Genomic DNA, 20,986 nt, shown 5'->3' with positions numbered 1-20,986 from the left:
ACATTATTTGTATAGATGAATAATAAACATGAGTAACATTACCAAACTGAGCCTCTTCAAAAAATTACTGGGGGCAGAGCTGTCCCCTAGAATACCAATACTCAAGTGGGACATGTGAGATCTGGGTTTAAGTGCCAGCCCCAAGTCTCCCACATCTCTAATGACTGCCCTAACCATTGAGCTATTGGGTATTCTATCTGATAGAAGGGGAAAAGCTCCCCCGCTGAAGCTGTTCCACTGTATAAATGAACAAACATTCATAGGGCCAGAGAGGGAGCAATTGACTCTATATCCCAGTGATTAGGGAACTCCCTGGGAAGTGTGAGACCTACAGTGGGATTCACAAAGGTACTTAGGTATCTTAATCCTTGATTTAGTCACCTAATTCTGGGGTTTAGCCACCTAAATCCCAGTCTTAGGCTCCACCACTATTCACAGAACTCCTTTCTGCTGTAAAAGTTCCCTTAGCACCTAAGTACCTGCTGCCTCACTCAAGGAACATGGATGCCTATCTCCCACCTAAGACCTGAGTGATCCAGGGAAGATAGGCATTCACTTGCCTATTTCATGGGAAAGGTCCCATTCAAAATCTGGTGGGAGGTGGTAATTACCCCAGTGGGATATTCTGGTGTGTGGCTCCTTCAGTCTCTCCTGGTGAAGCTGTTCCACGGTGTATAAATAATTGAAGAGCCATTGAAACAGGGGGACTGGACCCTGAGGGGTCTCACTTCCCAGGTTGGTTCCCTAACCACCATGTGACAGAATCACTCTCTCTTGCTAACCCAATAACTCTTGAACTATCCCATAGCTCAGTGGTTTGCTCAGTTGCCTGAGGTGGGTTGGAGACCACTGTTGAAATCCTTTCTCCATCTCAGGCAGAGGAGAGTATTGAACCTGGACCTCCCACCGCTCAAGTAAGAGCACTAGGCTAAAAGTAACAATGTGGGCCTCCTCTAGACATTTTGTGTGGAGCAACATGCTTGAAAAATGATTTATCTTAAGCTATCTCAGAACTCCCCTGCTAGCCGCTCCTGTTCGTTAGCTCCTCTGGTCGCTTAGAAGTAGGCTTTTTAATGCCCTGGTCTTCCTGAGTAGCCCTGCCTCCTGGTTAAGAGCTGATAGGTGCTAAAGGGTTTAGGGATCAAAGCCTCATTAAGAAGCTCTCAGGACAACGTTGCATATACAGGTTTTTATATATAATGCCTGTTGGTACTAGTGCACAACACCTTTTCTCATGAGCCCTTACTCTAACAAAATTGTCTTAGGTTCATGAGAACAAGGTGTAAACAAATTAGAATCCTTAATTAAGCAACCTAATATGATGTTAATTATTTTCTAACTGCTATTTTTCTTTTTGCAAACTCGCCTGACACTTGCTTCTTTGCATGTATAAATACAGTTTCTTTAATGATTTACATATTAGTAGCAATGTGCAGTAAATTGATATATTTTTAAGGCCAGACAGGATTATTATTATAACCAGCTCATTTTATAATGCATAATACAGGCCCAAAACACTCAGTATTTTCTGCATCAAGCACATACTTCTCTTTGAGTTTGGCATTTTATTTTAAAAGCTGTCTTGTCTTGAGTTAAAGCCATTAACTGATGAGAATCTTCCACATCCTTGGGTAAGTTGTTTCAATGGGCGATTCACTTGGGACCTGAAAAACCCCTCAGTGCCATTTGGTTAATGGTTCACTGTTCTGAAACAGCAACTCCTATCTGGCCTGACAAACAAACACACTGTTTTCATAAAGGGTCCTGTGAGCATACTTATGAGGGCATTCTGCGCCAAAAAATTAATAATTCGGCACCAAAAAAAATTAAAAATTCCATGCACAATATTTTAAAAATTTGCAAAATTCTGCAAATTTTATTTGTCAAATAAATGTGGAGGCTCTAGCATGATATTGAGGCACACAAGCCTCTAGCTGCACAGAGGTGGGAGATCACTGTGCAGCTCCCCCCAGGACACAAACTCAGTGGTGAGGTTGCACCCAACCCTGACGCAGGGCAAGGACTGGGCCTACCCCAGAAACACCACATGTGCACCAGGTGTGGGCAGGCAGGCTCAGCAAGGCAGGCTCCAAGCTTGGAGGGATTTAGTGTAGGGGGATCCAGGTGTAGATTGAGAGGGTTCTGTATGGGGCAATCTGGGTGCGGGGGGATCTGGATGCACAGGGGTTTATTGGGGGGGGTCTTGGTGCAACAGTAATGGGAATCTGCAGGGGGGTCTAGGTGAAGATGGTTGGGGCTCAGCGGGGGGGTCTGGGTGTGGAGGGGATAGAGCTTGGCGGAGGGAGTTCAGATGCTGGTGATCTCAGTGGTGGGGTGTCCAGATACTGGGGAGTGTGGATCAGTGGGGTGGGGATTCAGGTGCAGCTGGTTGGGTCTCGGTAGGGTGGGGATCTGGGTGCAGGTGGCCCATTGGAGTGGTTCAGGTGCAGGGGGAGTGGGGCTTGTCGGGGGGGTTCTGGGTGTTTGGGGGGATGAGACTCAGCAGGAGGGTCTGGGTATGAGAAGGTCTGGATGCACGGGTGTTGGGTGGATGGGGAGCAGGTCTCTGTACAGTGATCCCTCCTTATGCAGCTGAGGAGTGATGAAGGAGCGGGGAGTTTTCAGAGCTTCCTACAACTGGGGGAGAAATCTGGAGGTGAGTCTGACACAGTCCTGGATGCCATGCAGGGGAAGAGGAAGTCCTGTCCTCCCCAGCCCAGCTGGGACTAGCAGATGAGCCAGGTAGGATGCATCAGCCAGGTCTTTCCCAGTCCCGCCCCCCTGCCCCAGAGTGATTTACCTCTCTACTGGATGCCCTGGGCACCCAAAACATACTGCTGGGGAGGGTCATATGACTGGTCTTGTGGCGTCCCTTTGCTTCCCCATCAGAAAGTCATTTTTCTGCAGGGAAGCAACGAAATCTGTGGTGGACATAAATTCTGCACATGCACAGTGGCACAGAATTCCCCCAGGAGTAGATGTCTAGTGGAAGCTTATGTCATACTGATTCATAATTGCTATGTGATGTATGTACAGGTAATATTTTAAAAGTTGTATATATATATTGAAAATACATTTTAGGATCTGTGTCCCAGCCAGAGTTGACAAACAAGTTGTTCCTAGACAAGGGAATGTTGATTTACCTGTCTGCTTAGATTCATGTGTAAATTAAGCATTATACGTCGATACAATGGAGGAAATCAACATTTGCAGAGGAACTCAACGAGGGGATGTGAATTCAACAGAGGAAAGCACACTGGAGTCTGAGCCCTTGGGGCAGGGTCATCCTGACTCTGGAAACAAAGACAATGACCTCTAGGAAATATAAGGAGAAGCAAAAGGACATTTTCGTATCCATTTTACTGAGGAACATCCTTGGCAAAGTGGAGTGATTCATTAACCCTTTTTGATCCTGGTTTGACTGAAAACCAGCAAGCTTTGCAGAAAAATTTAGGTGAGAGATTTTTTAGCCTGCTAAAGTTAAGTTTTAGCTTTTTAGTAAAAGCAAGTTATACTCTCGTTTTATTTGTAACCCATTGTTCTTATTACCCTTGCTCACCTTCCCTTAAAATCTTTACCTTTGTTAACAGACTTACATTGGTTTTCACCATAAATAGATTACAGTGCTATGTGCTTATTGAAGCTGATACTCAGCTGAATCACACAAGTTGTTGTGTTACTATGCCTGTGGGAGTAGCGAACCTGGTAACTATTGTGAGTGTCCAGCAACAGGGCTGGACACTTGGGATGGGGGGGGGCACTTCTGAGACATTCAGGACTGGGGTTCATTAAGTGTTTAACTGCAAGACAAAGTAGAAACTGGCAGAGCGTAGAGGAGAGTGCTTTAATGGCTGAAGGGCTGGCAATATCAGGGAGTTGACATCCAGCCACCACAAGAAAGACTCCCTCTCACTGGAGGCAGGAAGGTAGCATGGTGACCCACAGTCCAGGACACCCTGAGAAAGTGTCACATCACTGTAAAACTTTGCACTTTATTTCTAGTCTGATTTTGTCCAGCTTCAGCTTCCATGCTCTGGATCTCATTTATGCCCTTTCCTGCTATATTAAAGAGCTGTGTACTATCAGAAATCTCTTCCTCATGTACAAGTATTGTAGTCTGTGATCAAGTCACCTGATGTTTTCCATGCTTATATATTATAAGGCCAGAAGGGATTACTGTGATCTTCTCATCTGATGTCCTGTATAACACATACTTCCTTCAGATAATTCCTGTTTGTTCTAAAAGCATGTCTTTTAGAAACACATCCATTCTTGATTTAAATTACCTTCACTATTAAAAAATTACACATTATTTCCAGTCTCAATTTGTCTAGGAGCTTAAATCACATTTTCAAAAGAAATTGATGTACTTCAGAGCCTAAGTCCAATTCATTTTCACTGAGACTTAGGTTCCTAAGTCACATATGCCTTGCAATGCTGAGCTAAGCAACACTTAAATCCTTTAAAACTCTGGGCCACGGTGCAAGAACTCATCAAATTTTACAGGCTCCAGAATTAATTCCCCCTGCTCATATTTTGTTTAAAAAGCTTTAGTCAAAACATTGCAGCAGCAGTAGCTTAAGATGAAGAGTCCTGGTCCACTACTGTAGAATAGTGCAGTGTTAATTAAACTACAACAACTCTTCTATTCCTCTACTGACTATGTAAGATACAGTCACTTCATCCTCTGACTGATCCAAAGAGTAGCTGCATTCACAGCCAACCACATTACAACTTCTGGGTCAGGAACTTTATCACTTTATTTGGCATCTTCTATGTCATATCCTAATTTCTTCCAGTTTAGAGTGGGACATCTCTATCACGTTAATTGGTTAAGATTCTCTTAACCAACATATTCACAATGGCCTCTTCTGGCTGTGGAATATATGAAACTGAGGGGATCATTTCTATGAAAGAATGCCAATTAAATTATTTTCCTTTCAATAAGAAAATTAACCTCCCTCATTTTAATGTCTATCTTACAAGTCCCTTTAGTGTCTATCTTACAAGTGAGGACTTGTGAGAATTTAGTAATTCAAGTAGTTACATTTCTCCACACACTAACTCACTTGGCTGCTTTTTTGCAACGGGCTATCTTTGTTATGATGGAAAGTCAGGGGATGGATCGGCTTAGACTTGATCTTTTCTTTGAAAAATGTGCAAAGTGATACATGTGGAGAAAGGGGATGCCTGGATAAATGAGACTTACAGTGTGAGCCCTGAGTGTTCTGGTGCTTAATACTTTAATGATTCCTGTAGCTTCATCAATAAATGGTGCAGTATCTTTATCTTAGTGTTAAGTCTTGTATTGTTATGTTGTTATATTTGACCTGGGATGGTAGGGTAGGTAGAGGTTAGCAGGAAGCTGCGTCCTGACTCTGTGTGCTGGAATTGATGCTTGCTGCGTCCCAATACATCCCTGTGATTCTATAAGTGAGTATTACAACTAGTGGCAACAACTTCAAAATGGCAAAAGGACTTTTGCCTGAGAAGTAGTTTATGGTCACGCAGATGAGTTTGGAATCTGTGAGTAGCTGACAGACTGAGCTGTTGCTCTCTGTGAATGAGTTGGTAGATGAGAAAGCAGTACAATACCTAGTAGTGGTTTTGGATGGCAATCCCAAAACCTTTTACTAGCAGCTTGCCAATGCAGATTGTGGTTCCTATAGAGAGCTATGCAAACATTTACACAACTGCTGTGAGGAGGGATTGGCCTTTTTGAAATAGGAGAAAGAGTGGCAAGTAGCCTGTCTTCTGAGAGTAGCCAATGCCAGGTGCTTCAGAGGGAATGAACAGAACATGTAATCGTCAAGTGATCCATCCCCTGTTGCCCATTCCCGGAAGGACACCTGTGGAAATGGATTCACAAACTGTCTGAATGTACATTCACAATACACCATAAACCTAGAAAGCAAAATGTGGTTGTGGATGCTCTCAGCTAAGTGAGGGGCGGCGAGACTAAATTCAGCCTGGTCTTGTGAGGACATCTGGCAAGAACAATCTAAGGACCCTAAGTTATGTTCGGTGCGCCAACAGATCTATCAAAGGAGACCAAGACTGGGGAGGTCCAACACAGTACCAGAAATGATTATCCTTTGATCTGGCTACCAAACTACTGGTGCATGAAGGTAAAAGAATTGTCTTGCCAGCCAGCTTACAGAGAACAGTACTAGAGTGCCTTCATAATCATGAAACGGAAGTCCATTTGCGGTATAACTGAGCAGGGTATTTTTGGCAGATTGTTTTGACTGGGCATGGTTGCAGATGTTAAGGACTTGGTACTTGCCTGTCTTGCCTGTCCAGAAAGGAAAGCTGCCGCAAGGAGAGGCAGGACTCCTTTAGGGGAAATGCCCCAACCTACGAAGCACACACACTGACCAGTGCCAGAAACACCAGGTGGCGATCGATAGCTGCTGGTAATGTATGTGATGGTGCAGTCACTGAAAGATAGAAGGAATGATACAGTTACAAATGCATTAATGAACCATGTAGCATAGCAGTTTGGCCCTCCAACTTGTATATACAGTGATCAGAGGAAGGAATTTGAATCACAGTTACTACATGAGGTTTGCCAACAACTCCAGGTAACCATGTGAGGACCAGCGTTGCCCACCTGCAAGTAATGGGGAAGTGGAGAGAGTAAACTGCACCATTGGTTTCATGCTTTGAGTCCAGCAAGACTGGGATACAAAGCAATGTTTTGTCATCTTTGTATATAAAACTAGACAGCACTCAGCTAGCTATTACTATCCCTATAAGATTATTCTTGGACTCTGCAAAATATGCTTCCCTGTGATGATGTTCAGGCAGCAGGGCCTTGCTTGTTCCTGTACCTACATAGGTGTGTGACATGGCAGATTCTTATATCAATCTAGGACAGCATTCCAGAAGGTAGCGGAATAAAGGAGCCAGAAGTGAGCATGCCACACAAGATGCCAGGAAAGAGGAACATTAAATTCCCCTCCAGGAAGGCGAGAAAATGTGGTTATGCATCTGGAAAAGGCAGTCTGGAAAATATCCCAGACTTACTCCTTTTTAGAGGGACTCGTATACAGTAATTAAGAAACTAAATAATGTATTCTTGGTCCTAGAAAAAGGAAGAGCTAGCCTTTCTGCAGAGGGCAGATTAAGGTTTCCTGCCTTGGGCCAGAGCAAATGGAGGGACCCACCCCACCCCTTCTGCCTGTGGTTCTACCCCCATTCCACCCCTTCCACCTGTGGCCCAACTCACAACACCAGCCCTTTCTGACCCTTATCCCATGGCCCCATCCTGCAGCTGTGAGAGCTCCTGCAGTCCTGGGGCCAGAGCCGGGGTCAGGGCGCTGGGGCTTCCCCTGCTGCCTGGAACTTCTGAAGGGGACCAGGGTTGGGGCGCTGGCGGTTCTCCTGCTTCACCCGCCCGCCCAGCACTTGTGCCGGGGACCAGGGTCAGGGCACTGGAGCTTCCCCAGCCCCACCTGCCTGCCAGGAGCTTCTGCTAGAGACTGGGGTTGGGACACTGGGGCTTCCCCTGCCCTGCCCCACCCACGGCTTCTGCCAGGGCTCCAGGCTTCCACTGCCCCATGGCAGATTTCTTCTGGGGAGTTCATTTTTCTGGGGCTGGGACCCCTGGGCATGGGCCCTGTGGGCCCATTGGCAGATTTGCCACTGCCTTTCTGTAGTCCATTGAAACCTGATGAACAGATTTATTCAAAGAAAATGGAGAGTAAATAAGGAGGATGCACATCAACTGTCCCAGAGGGATGCAGAACAGGATTTGAGGTACCCCAGCAGATTTCTGTTCCTTAGAGTGGGAGACAAGTTTGCAGGAAGAATTGCCAGAGTGTTTTCAGGACCTCAGCACACTGCAGTCTTCAATGCACAGTCTGTCCACAACAACTATGCCTAACCTGGAGGATATAAACCTTCCAAATTGCTAATAATCTAGATCCAACTATGAGCAATAGCTCCATTGTTAAATATAAGACTTGAGCTGGCAGACTTACACTGAAGATTGTGTGGATGGCAGACTACCTGGGTTCCTAGGAGTTACTGTTTTAAATCCTTATTTAACTTGAGGGGATAAATTAAGAAACACAGTAAAAGAACTAAAAAAGAGCCACCGTGGCTTAACAACCATGTAAAAGAAGCAGTGAGAGATAAAAAGACTTCCTTTAAAAAAGGGATGGAGATGGATGGCAAGAGAGAGATCACTTGATCATTGCCTGTTAGGTTCACTCCCTCTGGGGCACCTGGCATTGGCCACTGTCAGTAGACAGATACTGGGCTAGATGGACCTTTGGTCTGACCCGGTACGGCCGTTCTTATGTTCTTATGTAATTATTAGTGTAGCCAGCACGTCCACCAATAGATGGTGCCATAACTTTATCTTAGTATTAAGTTGTGGTCTTGTTTGTTGTAGTTGGCCTGGTAGGGGGTTAACAGGAAGTTCAGTGCTGGGAGCTGTGGAGTTGGTGGTGGGGAGGGCAGGGGCAGCGCTTGGAGCCTCCTGTCTCCCCGCAGGGCCATAGGGACATGCCAGCCGCTTTCGAGAGTGGCGTGGAGCTAGGGCAGACAGGGAGCCTGCCTTAGCTCCACTGTGCTGCTGGACTTTTAGTGCCTATAATCTCCCAGTTTGGCTTTAGTAGCCTCCGGGAGACCCCCGGCAAAACCGGGAGGGTTGGCAACCCTAACTTGTCCCCCGTCAGCTCCCCCTGGCACCAAGGGAGTCTTGGACAACGGGTTTGCGTGAGACCACTTCTCCTTCTACTGTTTGTTAAACAGGAGCTAAAGAAGGTAGATTGTGTCATTCCCTGAGCTGCTGCTGCTACTCTCCTATGTTGTCAGCAGGGGAAAGAACTATCTGCTGGCGATTAGAAAGTAAAGGGGAAGTTAGTGAAATATCCAGATGGTATAAATAAATCAAGAAATCTTTTTCATATTTAGAAATGTTTTAATAATTAAATATTTAAAACTTTTGCTTCAGGAAAAGTATTTGTGACTCTGTGCAACACAGTGATATATGTGGTTAAAAACAATTGAGTGTGCAAGACACAAGTCAGCATAAAATTAATGTTCACATTATTTCTTCTGCCTGAAATCAGTTACTATAGGATTCACTTAGTTTCATTGTTTCCCTGGGAACCTCACATCATTGCCCCTTTATGACAATGGAACTAACTATGGATTTCATTTAAATTTTTTGGTTTGTTTTTCCTTCCCTCACTAACAAGGTCTTTTTTCAATCTCTTTGAAATATGTTTTTATGCATGATTCTTCAGGTCTCCATTCACAGAGGGTTCAGAAACTGAGATGACAAGGCCCTGATGTCCATCTTGTTCTTGACAGCAATTTCTGATGACTTTGTAGATGGCAAAGACAGGGATGACCAAACAAGGCACTCCAGCCAAGATCACAATGATGGCATACACCCAGCCAGGATATCCAACTCTCTCTGATTTGGGGAACTGATCCTGTGAGAATAAACAATCAAGTTTCAAGGACTTGTGGTGGGCAAAATATATAAATATATTAAACACAGTAATATAGTCCTGGAAGGGACTCTCCTCGATTACTGAGTCGAGTTCCCAGATAATGCAAACAACCTTGTTATATAATCCCATTCATAAATGTATCAAGATCCATCCTAAAACTAATTAGGTTGTTTGTCCCCATTACTAGATATATTAAACAGTAATACAGAGAAAACCCAGAACCATAACATTAATTCCTCCATAACAGTATTTTAACTCTGAAAGGATAAGGAAATATTTGTAGTTGATGCATTAAAAGATATAAAACAAGATTTTTAAAAAATAGTTTTTATAATTTAAACTGAGTGCCACAATAATACTATTTAGCACTTAATGTCTTAAAAGCACTGTATGCACATTGACTAAGTAATCTTCACAACATCACTGTAAGATAGGTACAGTAAGTGTTTCAGATAATGAGAAAAAGGAGAGATTGAGTGATCTGTCCAAATTCACAGATTAAGTCATTGTGGCATAGCTGGGGCTAGACCATAGGAGTTCACTGGTGGTGTCAGCTGATCTATGCACTAGACTACAGTGACTTCTTTGTTACTGCAAATTCTATCAACCTATTTTTTAGTGCAGTAGATGCAGCTAGGTTTTCTGAGCCCAGAGGGTTTTGTGTATGTTCTGAGTTTAGCATTGTCAGGTTTCAGAAGTTTCATTGCTGAGGGTGGTGAGGCAAGAGGAGCCAGAAACAGATGGGACTCTGCCGAGAAGGCAGGGAACAGCTGCTTATCTTGGCTCTGCAGCTCCTGCTCTTGCTTTTACCACTGGTCTCCTGAACTGGGAGGACACTAAGAAGAGACTCACATTGCTACCCCCTCTGAGGTTTCTAAAAGTAACGGGGGAGGGAGAACAAAAAGCAGTGCTTTGAGGGGAGCTTAAAGTGAAATGCCCTCACATGAGGAGAGAGTGTGTATTGGGGAGTAAGGTAAAATGCCCAGCGGTGGGAATGAGTGAAGGGGCAATTAAATGCCTGGGTGGGGGAGATGAAAATGTAGTGGAAGGATGTTAAAATACCTTGGGGGCACATTTACAATTATTTTTAATTTATTGTCTTTCCTGTCATGTTGGTTGCACATGTACCTCAGCCAGTTCAACCAAAACTTGCATAACAAGTTGAAACTGCATTGCAAGACATTTGCTGAATCTGAGCTGAGGTTTTTTATATAAAATATAGTACAAAAATAGCACACAGTGTGGCATAAGGCAACTAGATTCCATATATTCTTAGCCTGATGAAGCTCATGTAAAATTCATTGTCCATACACAGTACCTTGTAAACCTTTCTCTGGGAGAAAATATTTATGTATAATAAACACAAGACTGACCCAGAGACTACAGAGGTAGATTCTGATTCTAGTTATACAAGTGAAAATCTTAATAACCACTGTGGCACACTGTGCCTTAAAGCAGCACCCTGAGACCCTCATATTCACCCCCATCAGATAGTTATGATATATTTTGTACAAAGTATGCCTTGTGAAGTATCGTTTTAAAAGTCTTAATCTGCTGAACATTAAAATTCTGCTGTATTGTATGTGCTATAATTGTATGTGAAGTTATAAAGTTGACAGGGGGGTGGGGAATAGCTCAGTGGTTTGAACATTGGCCTGCTAAACCCAGGGTTGTGCATGCAAGCCTTGAGGGGGCCATTTAGGGAACTGGGGTAAAAATGTGCCAGGGGATTGGTCCTGTTTTGAACAGGGGGTGGACTAGATGACGTCCTGAGGTCCCTTCCAACCCTGATATTCTATGATAAAGTTTTATGTGTGTGTTACTGAAATGTGTTGTGAGGTTGGGAACACCCACCAGCAGCCTTTCAGGTACAATAATGGAGCTGCCAGATGCTCCTGATGGCCCATTAAAGTGAGTCCACACTCACAACTATCCTAGGAACTGTATACAATGGAGACTTCTCAGAGCATGTAGACAGTGGAGACTGCTTGACCCATGTCAAGCTGGAAGAAGCTATAAAAGAGAAGTGACATCATCACTGGACCTCATTTCCCCCACAACTCAACACCTGGAAACACATCTGAAGGACAAAAACTCTTGAACTGGGGACGTGGTCCCAGGCTGAAGGAGAATTCTATCCTGTGTACTGAAGATCTGTAACCTGCTTGTATTATCTATCAGGGTGACATATTGCTTGATAAGAACATAAGAACGGCCATACCGGGTCAGACCAAAGGTCCATCTAGTCCAGTATCTGTCTACCGACAGTGGCCAATGCCAAGTGCCCCAGAGGGAGTGAACCTAACAGGCAATGATCAAGTGATCTCTCTCCTGCCATCCATCTCCATCCTCTGACGAACAGAGGCTAGGCACACCATTCTTTACCCATCCTGGCTAATAGCCATTTATGGACTTCACCACCATGAATTTATCCAGTTCTCTTTTAAACACTGTTATAGTCCTAGCCTTCACAACCTCCTCAGATAAGGAGTTCCACAAGTTGACTGTGCGCTGCGTGAAGAAGAACTTCCTTTTATTTGTTTTAAATCTGCTGCCCATTAATTTCATTTGGTGACCCCTAGTTCTTGTATTATGGGAATAAGTAAATAACTTTTCCTTATCCACTTTCTCAACATCACTCATGATTTTATACACCTCTATCATATCCCCCCTTGTCTCCTCTTTTCCAAGCTGAAGAGACCTAGCCTCTTTAATCTTTCCTCATATGGGACCCTCTCCAAACACCTAACCATTTTAGTTGCCCTTTTCTGAACCTTTTCTAGTGCTAGAATATCTTTTTTGAGGTGAGGAGACCAGATCTGTACACAGTATTCAAGATGTGAGCGTACCATGGATTTATATAAGGGCAATAATATACTCTCAGTCTTATTCTCTATCCCCTTTTTAATGATTCCTAACATCCTGTTTGCTTTTTTGACCGCCTCTGCACACTGCGTGGACATCTTCAGAGAACTATCCACGATGACTCCAACATCTTTTTCCTGACCCGTTGTAGCTAAATTAGCCCCCATCATATTGTATGTATAGTTGGGGTTATTTTTTCCAATGTGCATTACTTTACATTTATCCACATTAAATTTCATTTGCCATTTTGTTTACCAATCACTTTGTTTTGTGAGATCTTTTTGAAGTTCTTCACAATCTGCTTTGGTCTTAACTATCTTGAGTAGTTTAGTATCATCTGCAAACTTTGCCACCTCACTGTTTACCCCTTTCTCCAGATCATTTATGAATAAATTGAATAGGATTGGTCCGAGGACTGATCCTTGGGGAACACCACTAGTTACCCTCTCCATTCTGAGAATTTACCATTAATTCCTACCCTTTGTTCCCTGTCTTTTAACCAGTTCTCAGTCCATGAAAGGACCTTCCCTTTTATCCCATGACAGCTTAATTTATGTAAGAGCCTTTGGTGAGGGACCTTGTCAAAGGCTTTCTGGAAATCTAAGTACACTATGTCCACTGGATCCCCCTTGTCCACATGTTTGTTGACCCCTTCAAAGAACTCTAATAGATTAGTAAGACACAATTTCCCTTTACAGAAACCATGTTGACTGTTGCTCAACAGTTTATGTTTTTCTATGTGTCTGACAATTTTATTCTTAACTATTGTTTCGACTAATTACAGACCTACCGGTCTGTAATTGCTGGGATCACCTCTAGAGCCCTTTTTAAATATTGGTGTTACATTAGCTAACTTCCAGTCATTGGGTACCGAAGCCAATATAAAGGATAGGTTACAAATGTTAGTTAATAGTTCCGCAACTTCACATTTGAGTTCTTTCAGAACTCTTGGGTGAATGCCATCTGGTCCCGGTGACTTGTTAATGTTGAGTTTATCAATTAATTCCAAAACCTCCTCCAGTGACACTTCAATCTGTGACAGTTCCTCAGATTTGTCACCTACAAAAGCCAGCTCAGGTTTGGGAATCTCCCTAACATCCTCAGCCATGAAGACTGAAGCAAAGAATCCATTTAGTTTCTCCGCAATGACTTTATCATCTTTAAGTGCTCCTTTTGTATTTCGATCGTCAAGGGGCCCCTCTGGTTGTTTAGCAGGCTTCCTGCTTCTGATGTACTTAAAAAACATTTTGTTATTACCTTTGGAGTTTTTGGCTAGCCGTTCTTCAAACTCCTCTTTGGCTTTTCTTATTACACTTTTGCACTTAATTTGGCAGTGTTTATGCTCCTTTCTATTTGCCTCACTAGGATTTGACTTCCACTTTTTAAAGGAAGTCTTTTTCTCTCTCACTGCTTCTTTTACATGATTGTTAAGCCACGGTGGCTCTTTTTTAGTTCTGTGTTTCTTAATTTGGGGTATACATTGAAGTTGGGCCTCTATTATGGTGTCTTTAAAAAGCACCCATGCAGCTTGCAGGGATTTCACTTTAGCCACTGTACCTTTTAACTTCTGTTTAACTAATCCCCTCATTTTTGTATAGTTCCCCCTTTTGAAATTAAATGCCACAGTGTTGGGCTGTTGAGATGTTCTTTCCACCACAGGGAAGTTAAATGTTATTATATTATGGACACTATTTACAAGCGGTCCTGCTATAGTTATCTCTTGGACCAGCTCCTGCGCTCCACTCAGGATTAAATCTAAAGTTGCCTCTCCCCTTGTGGGTTCCCGTACCAGCTGCTCCATGAAGCAGTCATTTAAAGTATCAAGAAATTTGATCTCTGCATTTCGTCCTGAAGTGAAATATTCCCAGTCAATATGGGGATAATTGAAATCCCCCACTATTATTGGGTTCTTAATTTTGATAGCCTCTCTAATTTCCCTTAGCATTTCATCATCACTATTACTGTCCTGGTCAGGTGGTCGATAATAGATCCCTAATGTTATATTTTTATTAGAGGATGACATTTCTATCCATAGAGATTCTATGGAACATGTGGATTCGCTTAAGATTTTTACTTCATTTGAATCTATATTTTCTTTCATGTATAGTGCCACTCCTCCCCCTGCACGACCTATTCTGTCCTTCCGATATATTTTGTACCCTGGAATGATAGTGCCCCATTGATTGCTCTCAGTCCACCAGGTTTCTGTGATGCCTATTATATCAATATCCTCCTTTATCACAAAGCACTCTAGTTCACCCATTTTATTATTTAGACTTCTAGCATTTGTGTACAAGCACTTTAAAAACTTGTCCCTCTTTATTTGTCTGCCCTTTTCTGATGTGCCAGATTCTTTTTTATGTGACTGTTTATCATCTGATCTGGCCCTTACATTATCCTCTTCCGTCCTCTGCTCCTGACTATAACCTGGAGATTCTCTATCATCAGACTCTCCCCTAAGAGAAGTCTGTGTCCGATCCACATGCTCCTCTGCAGCAGTCGGCTTTCCCCCATCTCCTAGTTTAAAAACTGCTCTACAACCTTTTTAACGTTTAGTGCCAGAAGTCTGGTTCCACTTTGGTTTAGGTGGAGCCCATCTCTCCTGTATAGGCTCTCCCCACCCCAAAAGTTTCCCCAGTTCCTAATGAACGTAAACCCCTCCTCTCTACACCATCGTCTCATCCATGCATGGAGACTCTGAAGCTCTGCCTGCCTACCTGGCCCTGCGCGTGGAACTGGGAGCATTTCTGAGAATGCCACCATAGAGGTCCTGGATTTCAGTCTCTTCCTTAGCAGCCTAAATTTGGCTTCCAGGACATCTCTCCTACCCTTCCCTATGTCATTGGTACCTACATGTACCACGACCACCGGCTCCTCCCCAGCACTACACATAAGTCTGTCTAGATGCCTTGAGAGATCCGCAACCTTCGCACCAGGCAGGCAAGTCACCATACGGTTCTCCCAGTCATCACAAAACCAGCTATCTATGTTTCTAATGATCGAATCTCCCATTATGAAGACCTGCCTTTTCCTAGAAACTGGAGTTCCCTCCCCCGTGGAGGTAACCTCAGTGTGAGAGGCAACCCCAGCACCATCTGGAAGGAGGGTCCCAACTATGGGAAGGTTTCCCTCTGCTCCCATTGACTGCTCTGCTTCCCTGGGCCTTTCTTCCTCCTCAACAATGCAGGGGCTGTCTGAACGGAGGTGGGACAATTCTACAGTGTCCCGGAAAGCCTCATCAACATACCTCTCTGCCTCTCTTAGCTCCTCCAGTTCCGCCACCCTGGCCTCCAAAGCCCGTACGTGGTCTCTGAGGGCCAGGAGCTCCTTGCACCGACTGCACACATACACCACCCGCCCACAGGGCAGGTAATCATACATGCTACACTCAGTGCAATAAACTGGATAGCCCCCACTCTGCTGCTGGGCTTCTGCCTGCATTGTCTCCTAGTTATTGAACGGGTGGTTTAAAGAAAAAGGTTTCTAATGTAGTTTGGTTTATAGGTTTTAAGGGGACTAAAGGGGCATAGATAGGACCGACAAGGGACCCCCGCTCCCTTCCCACTCCCCTGCCAAACTCCCTGTTCGCAAAGCTCCCTGGTCGCTTGTGCTCAGCTTTATAAAGCCCTGGCCCGAGTGAACGCCCCGCCCACTGATTAAGGCTCAGCCAATTACCAGAGGCTTCTAGCTTTCAAACCTTCCTTTGAAGCTCACAGCCTCCAACTGCCAGCCACAGCACACAGTCCTTCAACCAACCAACCAACCAACCAAACAGACTGACAAACACAAGCTCAGCACACAGCAAGTAACCCCCAAAGACAAACATTCACATTCTCTTTAGTATATAGAACTTAGATTGTGCACTTATTTTTATTTTCTTTGGTAACCATCTCTGTCCTTTATGCCTACCACTTATCATCCCTTAAAACCTATTTTTCTCTAATTAATTAATCCATTTTATATTTTACCTAAAACAGTGCATTTTGGTTGAAGTGCTTGGGAAATATGCTCAGGAACAAAAGCTGGTGCATGTCCTCTCTACTTTGAGGGAGGGGCGGACTGGGTTATAAATTTACACTGGCCAGGCTTCTGACCAGAGCCAGACAGTACAGCTCAGCATGTGTGGGTGGAAGAAGCATTCATGTAACTCAGCTGGGTGTGTCCCTGCCCATGGCTGTCTGTGTAAGTGGTGTACCTGGAGAGGTTTGCAGCTTGTCACAATATCACAGTGGGAGAGGGAGCCCAGGTTAGTAAGCCAGTTAATAAGGTCAGTTGTACCCCAGTTCCAGGTTGCACACTGGGAAAACCCATCACAACCACATTGCAGCTCTTAAGGATTTTCATGGCTATAAATGGGTTCAGAATCTGACCCACTAGTCTTTTGTTAACAGTGACAGCTCTCTACATTTCAAACTGTTATGCAATCCCTACTCTATAAAAGACTAAGTTCACAGCCTTCAGCCTGTGATCCTGTCTCTCAGCAGGATCCTTACTAAGACATTCATCCTCTAACAATTCCCATTAATTTGTGGCTGAATTTAGAATAGCAAGTTCTAAGGTCTAACATTTAATTTTTTATATTCCATTTTATGCATTGTAGCACAGTATTCATTAGAACACTGTTGAACAGGCAATGTGGGGAAGATGGATGTAATTAGTACAGGCACAGAAAAAAGGAGGAATACATAAAAAAATTCAAGATATGTGTTTTGACATTATGTACTTACATAATTAGGATCCCAAATGATATAGAGCAGTTCTTCATTGACTTTCACCACAAAGTAAAAGAGGAAGATAACTAACATAATGAGAGGACTGATGACTCTCCATGTGGCCTGCCAGAAAATGTTGGGTTTGTGTCCAATCATGAACTCAATATCCTTGTTAAACCTAAAAGCAAAGGTAGCAAGTTCGGGAAATTCACTCCACTGCAGTTGTTTACAAAGCACATTCAGAGACTGTCCAATCACATGCACAAATGCAAAGTAAAATGCCCCAATTGTACTTCTCAGAACTTTCCAATGCCACCGTAAACTATAAATTGGTAAAAACAAAATTCAGGCAAATATCAATATAATATCAATATAATTATCAATATAATATAATTATCCTATGTTTGAATTATCCTATAAGTTTGAATCAAATTTCCCAAAAGCATGCCAGGAAAAATACATGCATTGTTTCAATAATTGTGTGATTGCTTCTGATTTCACACTGCTTGTAATTATCAAGAAAAGCAAAAAGATCAAAGATATCACGTTATGGCATGGTGCCTTCAAAAAGTAAGAACAGGTGTGAATTGATTTCATCCATAGGATGACTGAGTGTAAATTGAGTTTCCCGCTGATGTATTGTAAAACTTCTCAAGGTTTTTCTGTTTGTGCCTCAGAACTGTTTCTTTTAAAGTGTAACATCATTTATTACTGAAAGGAGAGAAGGCAAATTGAAGGCATTTTAAAATATGGCTTTTATGTGTAAGGTTCACTTAGATAGTCATAGCAACTGTATTTTGGAGTGTTGAGTACTGTGACTTGTTTTAACCACACACATGCTACTTAATAATAGCCATTTTTGAAAGTGTCCTTCAGTCCTCTTTTGTGACTGTCTAGTAGATTGCTTGGGGGTGGATCTGATTGAGCTACTGATTGCCTTCATAGCTGTGAATGGTGCAAAGAATCAGGTGCCCACTTTCAGCTTTCCCCAGAAGTGCTCCACCCCCACTCCACCCCTTTCCCCAAGGCCCCACTCTTGATCTGCTTCTTCCTGCCCCAACTTTGTCCCTTCCTGAAGGCTCTGCCTCTGTCCCACTCCTCACTCTTCTTCTTCCTGCCCCTGTCAAAGTTATAGAACATCAGGGTTGGAAAGGACCTCAGGAGATCATCTAGTCCAACCCTGTGCTCAAAGCAGGACTAATCCCCAATTAAATCATCCAACAGATTTTTGCCCTATATCCCTAAACAGCCCCCTCAAGGGCTGAACTCACAATCCTGGGTTTAGCAGGCTAACGCTCAATTCACTGAGCTATCCGTCCTCCCCCACTGCCCAGCAGCAGATCAGAAGCAGGTGGGAGGCACTAGGGGAAGGAGAGGAGCTGATCGTCAAGGCCCGTTGAACAGCTGATCGGCGGGGGGCTGGTGGGTGCTGAGCACCCACTATTTTTTCTGTGGATGCTCCAGCCTCAAAGTCAGTACCTATGATCAGGATGAAGATAAACTATCACATATATTTTCTCCTTTTATATGAGTGGGACAGAGCCCCAGCTGCCGTTCTAAAGCTGCTAAGTCTTAAAAATATGGTATCAAGGCGGGGGATGTGCCTAAATGGAAGTAAAGGTTTCTATTTGCAAACACTTTCAGTTTTGATGGGATATATTATTTTTTCTCTTAAAATCTATAATAATATTTGAGGCATTCTGGGACACCTTAGGCCTGTTTTTTTAGAGTGCTGAATAGTTACAGCACACATTCAGTTCAACTGGATTTGTGTGGGTGATTGGCACTTCTGAAAATCCAGCCCAATGGGTCTCAGTTTAGTAGTCAAAATCAGAAGCCACTTTTGAAAATGTTGGCCTTTACCTCTCTATGACCCAGTTTCCAAATCTGAAAAATGGGGATAATGATGTTTATCTTCCCTTGTAAAGTGTTTTGGGATCTAAAAAGAAAAATTACCCAAAGTAGAGCTTCCTATTTCCAGGGAAAGGAAAAAAGAAGGCGATTCCATGAAGTTCACTAGGGACCACTGTATGCTATATTATGATAATTTACCTGGGGTAATTTACCTTAGATCAGTGGTTCTCAAACTTTTTTACTGGTGACCCCTTTCACACAGCAAGCCTGTGAGTGCGACCCCTCTTATAAATTAAAAACGTGTTTTTATATATTTAACACTATTATAAATGTTGGAGGCAAAGCAGGGTTTGGGATGGAGGCTGACAGCTCGCGACCCCCCATGTAATAGCCTTGTGACCCCTGGAAGGGTCCCGACTCCCAGTTTGAGAACCCCTGCCTTAGATACTATTGTGAAGCAACCCCCTAAGAAAAAGAGTATCTCCTCCCTCCCTTACTCCCCACTAGCACTTCTAGGAGTGCATGGCAGTTGACCCAAATAAGTTAATACCAAGAATGCAGATCACCCTTACGGGCTGGTGGATTATATTTTGGAAAGCGGTGACTCTGAAAGGGTCCTGGTGGATTACCAACTAAACATGAGGTCCCACTGCTATGTGGTGGCAAAGATCAAATGCAATCCTTGGATGTATAAGTAGGACTATATCAAGTGGAAGTAAGGAATTTTATTGCTACTTTATTCAGCATTACTGACACCATTGCTAGAATACCATGACCAATTCTGATGTCAACAGTTTAAAAAGCAGTTGACAAATTGGAAAATGTGCAGAAGTTACAGAAATGCTTTGAGGTTGGAAAACTTGCCTCACAGTGAGACATTAAAGAAACTAAGCTATTTAGTGTATCCAAGAGGAGGTTAAGAGATGTCTTGATCACAGTCTAGACAAATTCAGCTAGACAAATTCAGATTACAAATAAGGCATACATTTTTAACAGTGAGGATAATTAGTCATTGGAACAATTTACCAAGGTTCATGGCAGATTCACCATCACTGGCAATTTTTAAATCGAGGGTGATTTTTAAAAAAAAGATATGCTCTGGTTCAAAAAGGAATAATTTGGGGAAGTTCTATGGTCGGTATTATACATGATTACAGTGGTCTCTTCCGGCCTTGGAAGTTATGCATCAATGAAAATCTTCTGACTGCTGACAGACAAAAGCACAAGATCCTATGTCTGGAAGCCAAAGCTAGATGAATTCAGACTAGAAATAAGGTATATATTTTTTAAAATGATGGCAATTAACAATTGGAACAACTTGTATTGGTATGTGCTGGATTCTTAGTTACCTGAAGTCTTTAAATCAAGACTGGATGTCTTCATAAAAAACATGCTGTAGCTCAACCAGAAGTTATGGATTTGATGCAGAAATCACTTTGTGAAATTCCATTGCCTGTGTTATGTAGGAAGTCTGATTAGATGATCATAATGGTCCTTTGTGGCCTTAATCTATTTACCTATCAAATGGGCTAGTGAGGGGTTATATTACTGCCTTTTAGGATGAGAATTTTTATTATTGATTGACCATCTGGTAATCTGGATGGTCAACATGAAAGATAAAATGCCCCAATTACTTGGTGTTTAACACTCCATCCTTATGGGTACAAATTAATACACCAGCAACAGAAGTGAAAATTAAAATGTGGATTTAATGTCTCTGTGTGGGATGGAAAAGGAACTGAGGAAACAGGTTCCTTCTTGATTCGGAAAGTATGTGAAGTGTGCCCTTCTTTCAGGCGTTAGAAAGAAAAAAACTGGGGGAAAACACGCCATAAACAGAAGCTATTAATGCTTATAGGATGGGAGAGGTGGAGATGCACCAAGCAGCAGCTAGTAGGAAAATGGGCATTTTTAGGCTCCACCTGCTTGGCTCTATCAAATTTAAAGGGCCAGCTCCAAAAATACATTCTGGGAAAAATGTTCTGAAGACAGTGAGGCCTGGTCTACACTACGCGTTTAAACCGGTTTTAGGAGCGTTAAACCGATTTAACACCACACCCGTCCACACTAAGAGGCCCTTTA

General features: G+C 43.1%; 1 protein-coding gene and 1 long non-coding RNA gene across 2 annotated transcripts in view; one reads left to right on the top strand and one right to left on the bottom strand.

Annotated features, from left to right (window-relative positions):
• Positions 1–20,986, top strand: part of LOC123364721 — a 78,493-nt gene that overhangs the window by 42,845 nt on the left and 14,662 nt on the right. The window lies entirely within an intron of this gene.
• SLC6A19 (solute carrier family 6 member 19) overlaps positions 8,966–20,986 on the bottom strand; it is an 82,960-nt gene continuing 70,939 nt past the window's right edge. The window contains exons 11-12 of the mRNA XM_045007053.1: positions 17,066–17,228; positions 8,966–9,452 (exon numbers count right to left, since the gene is read on the bottom strand). Of these exons, the coding sequence (XP_044862988.1) occupies positions 9,243–9,452; positions 17,066–17,228 (373 nt within the window). The 3' untranslated portion in view covers positions 8,966–9,242. The remainder of the gene's footprint in view (positions 9,453–17,065; positions 17,229–20,986) is intronic.

Source organism: Mauremys mutica, chromosome 2, assembly GCF_020497125.1.
Source record: "Mauremys mutica isolate MM-2020 ecotype Southern chromosome 2, ASM2049712v1, whole genome shotgun sequence".
Classification (NCBI taxonomy): Eukaryota; Metazoa; Chordata; order Testudines; family Geoemydidae; genus Mauremys; species Mauremys mutica.
This window is presented reverse-complemented; position numbering and strand designations above follow the sequence as displayed.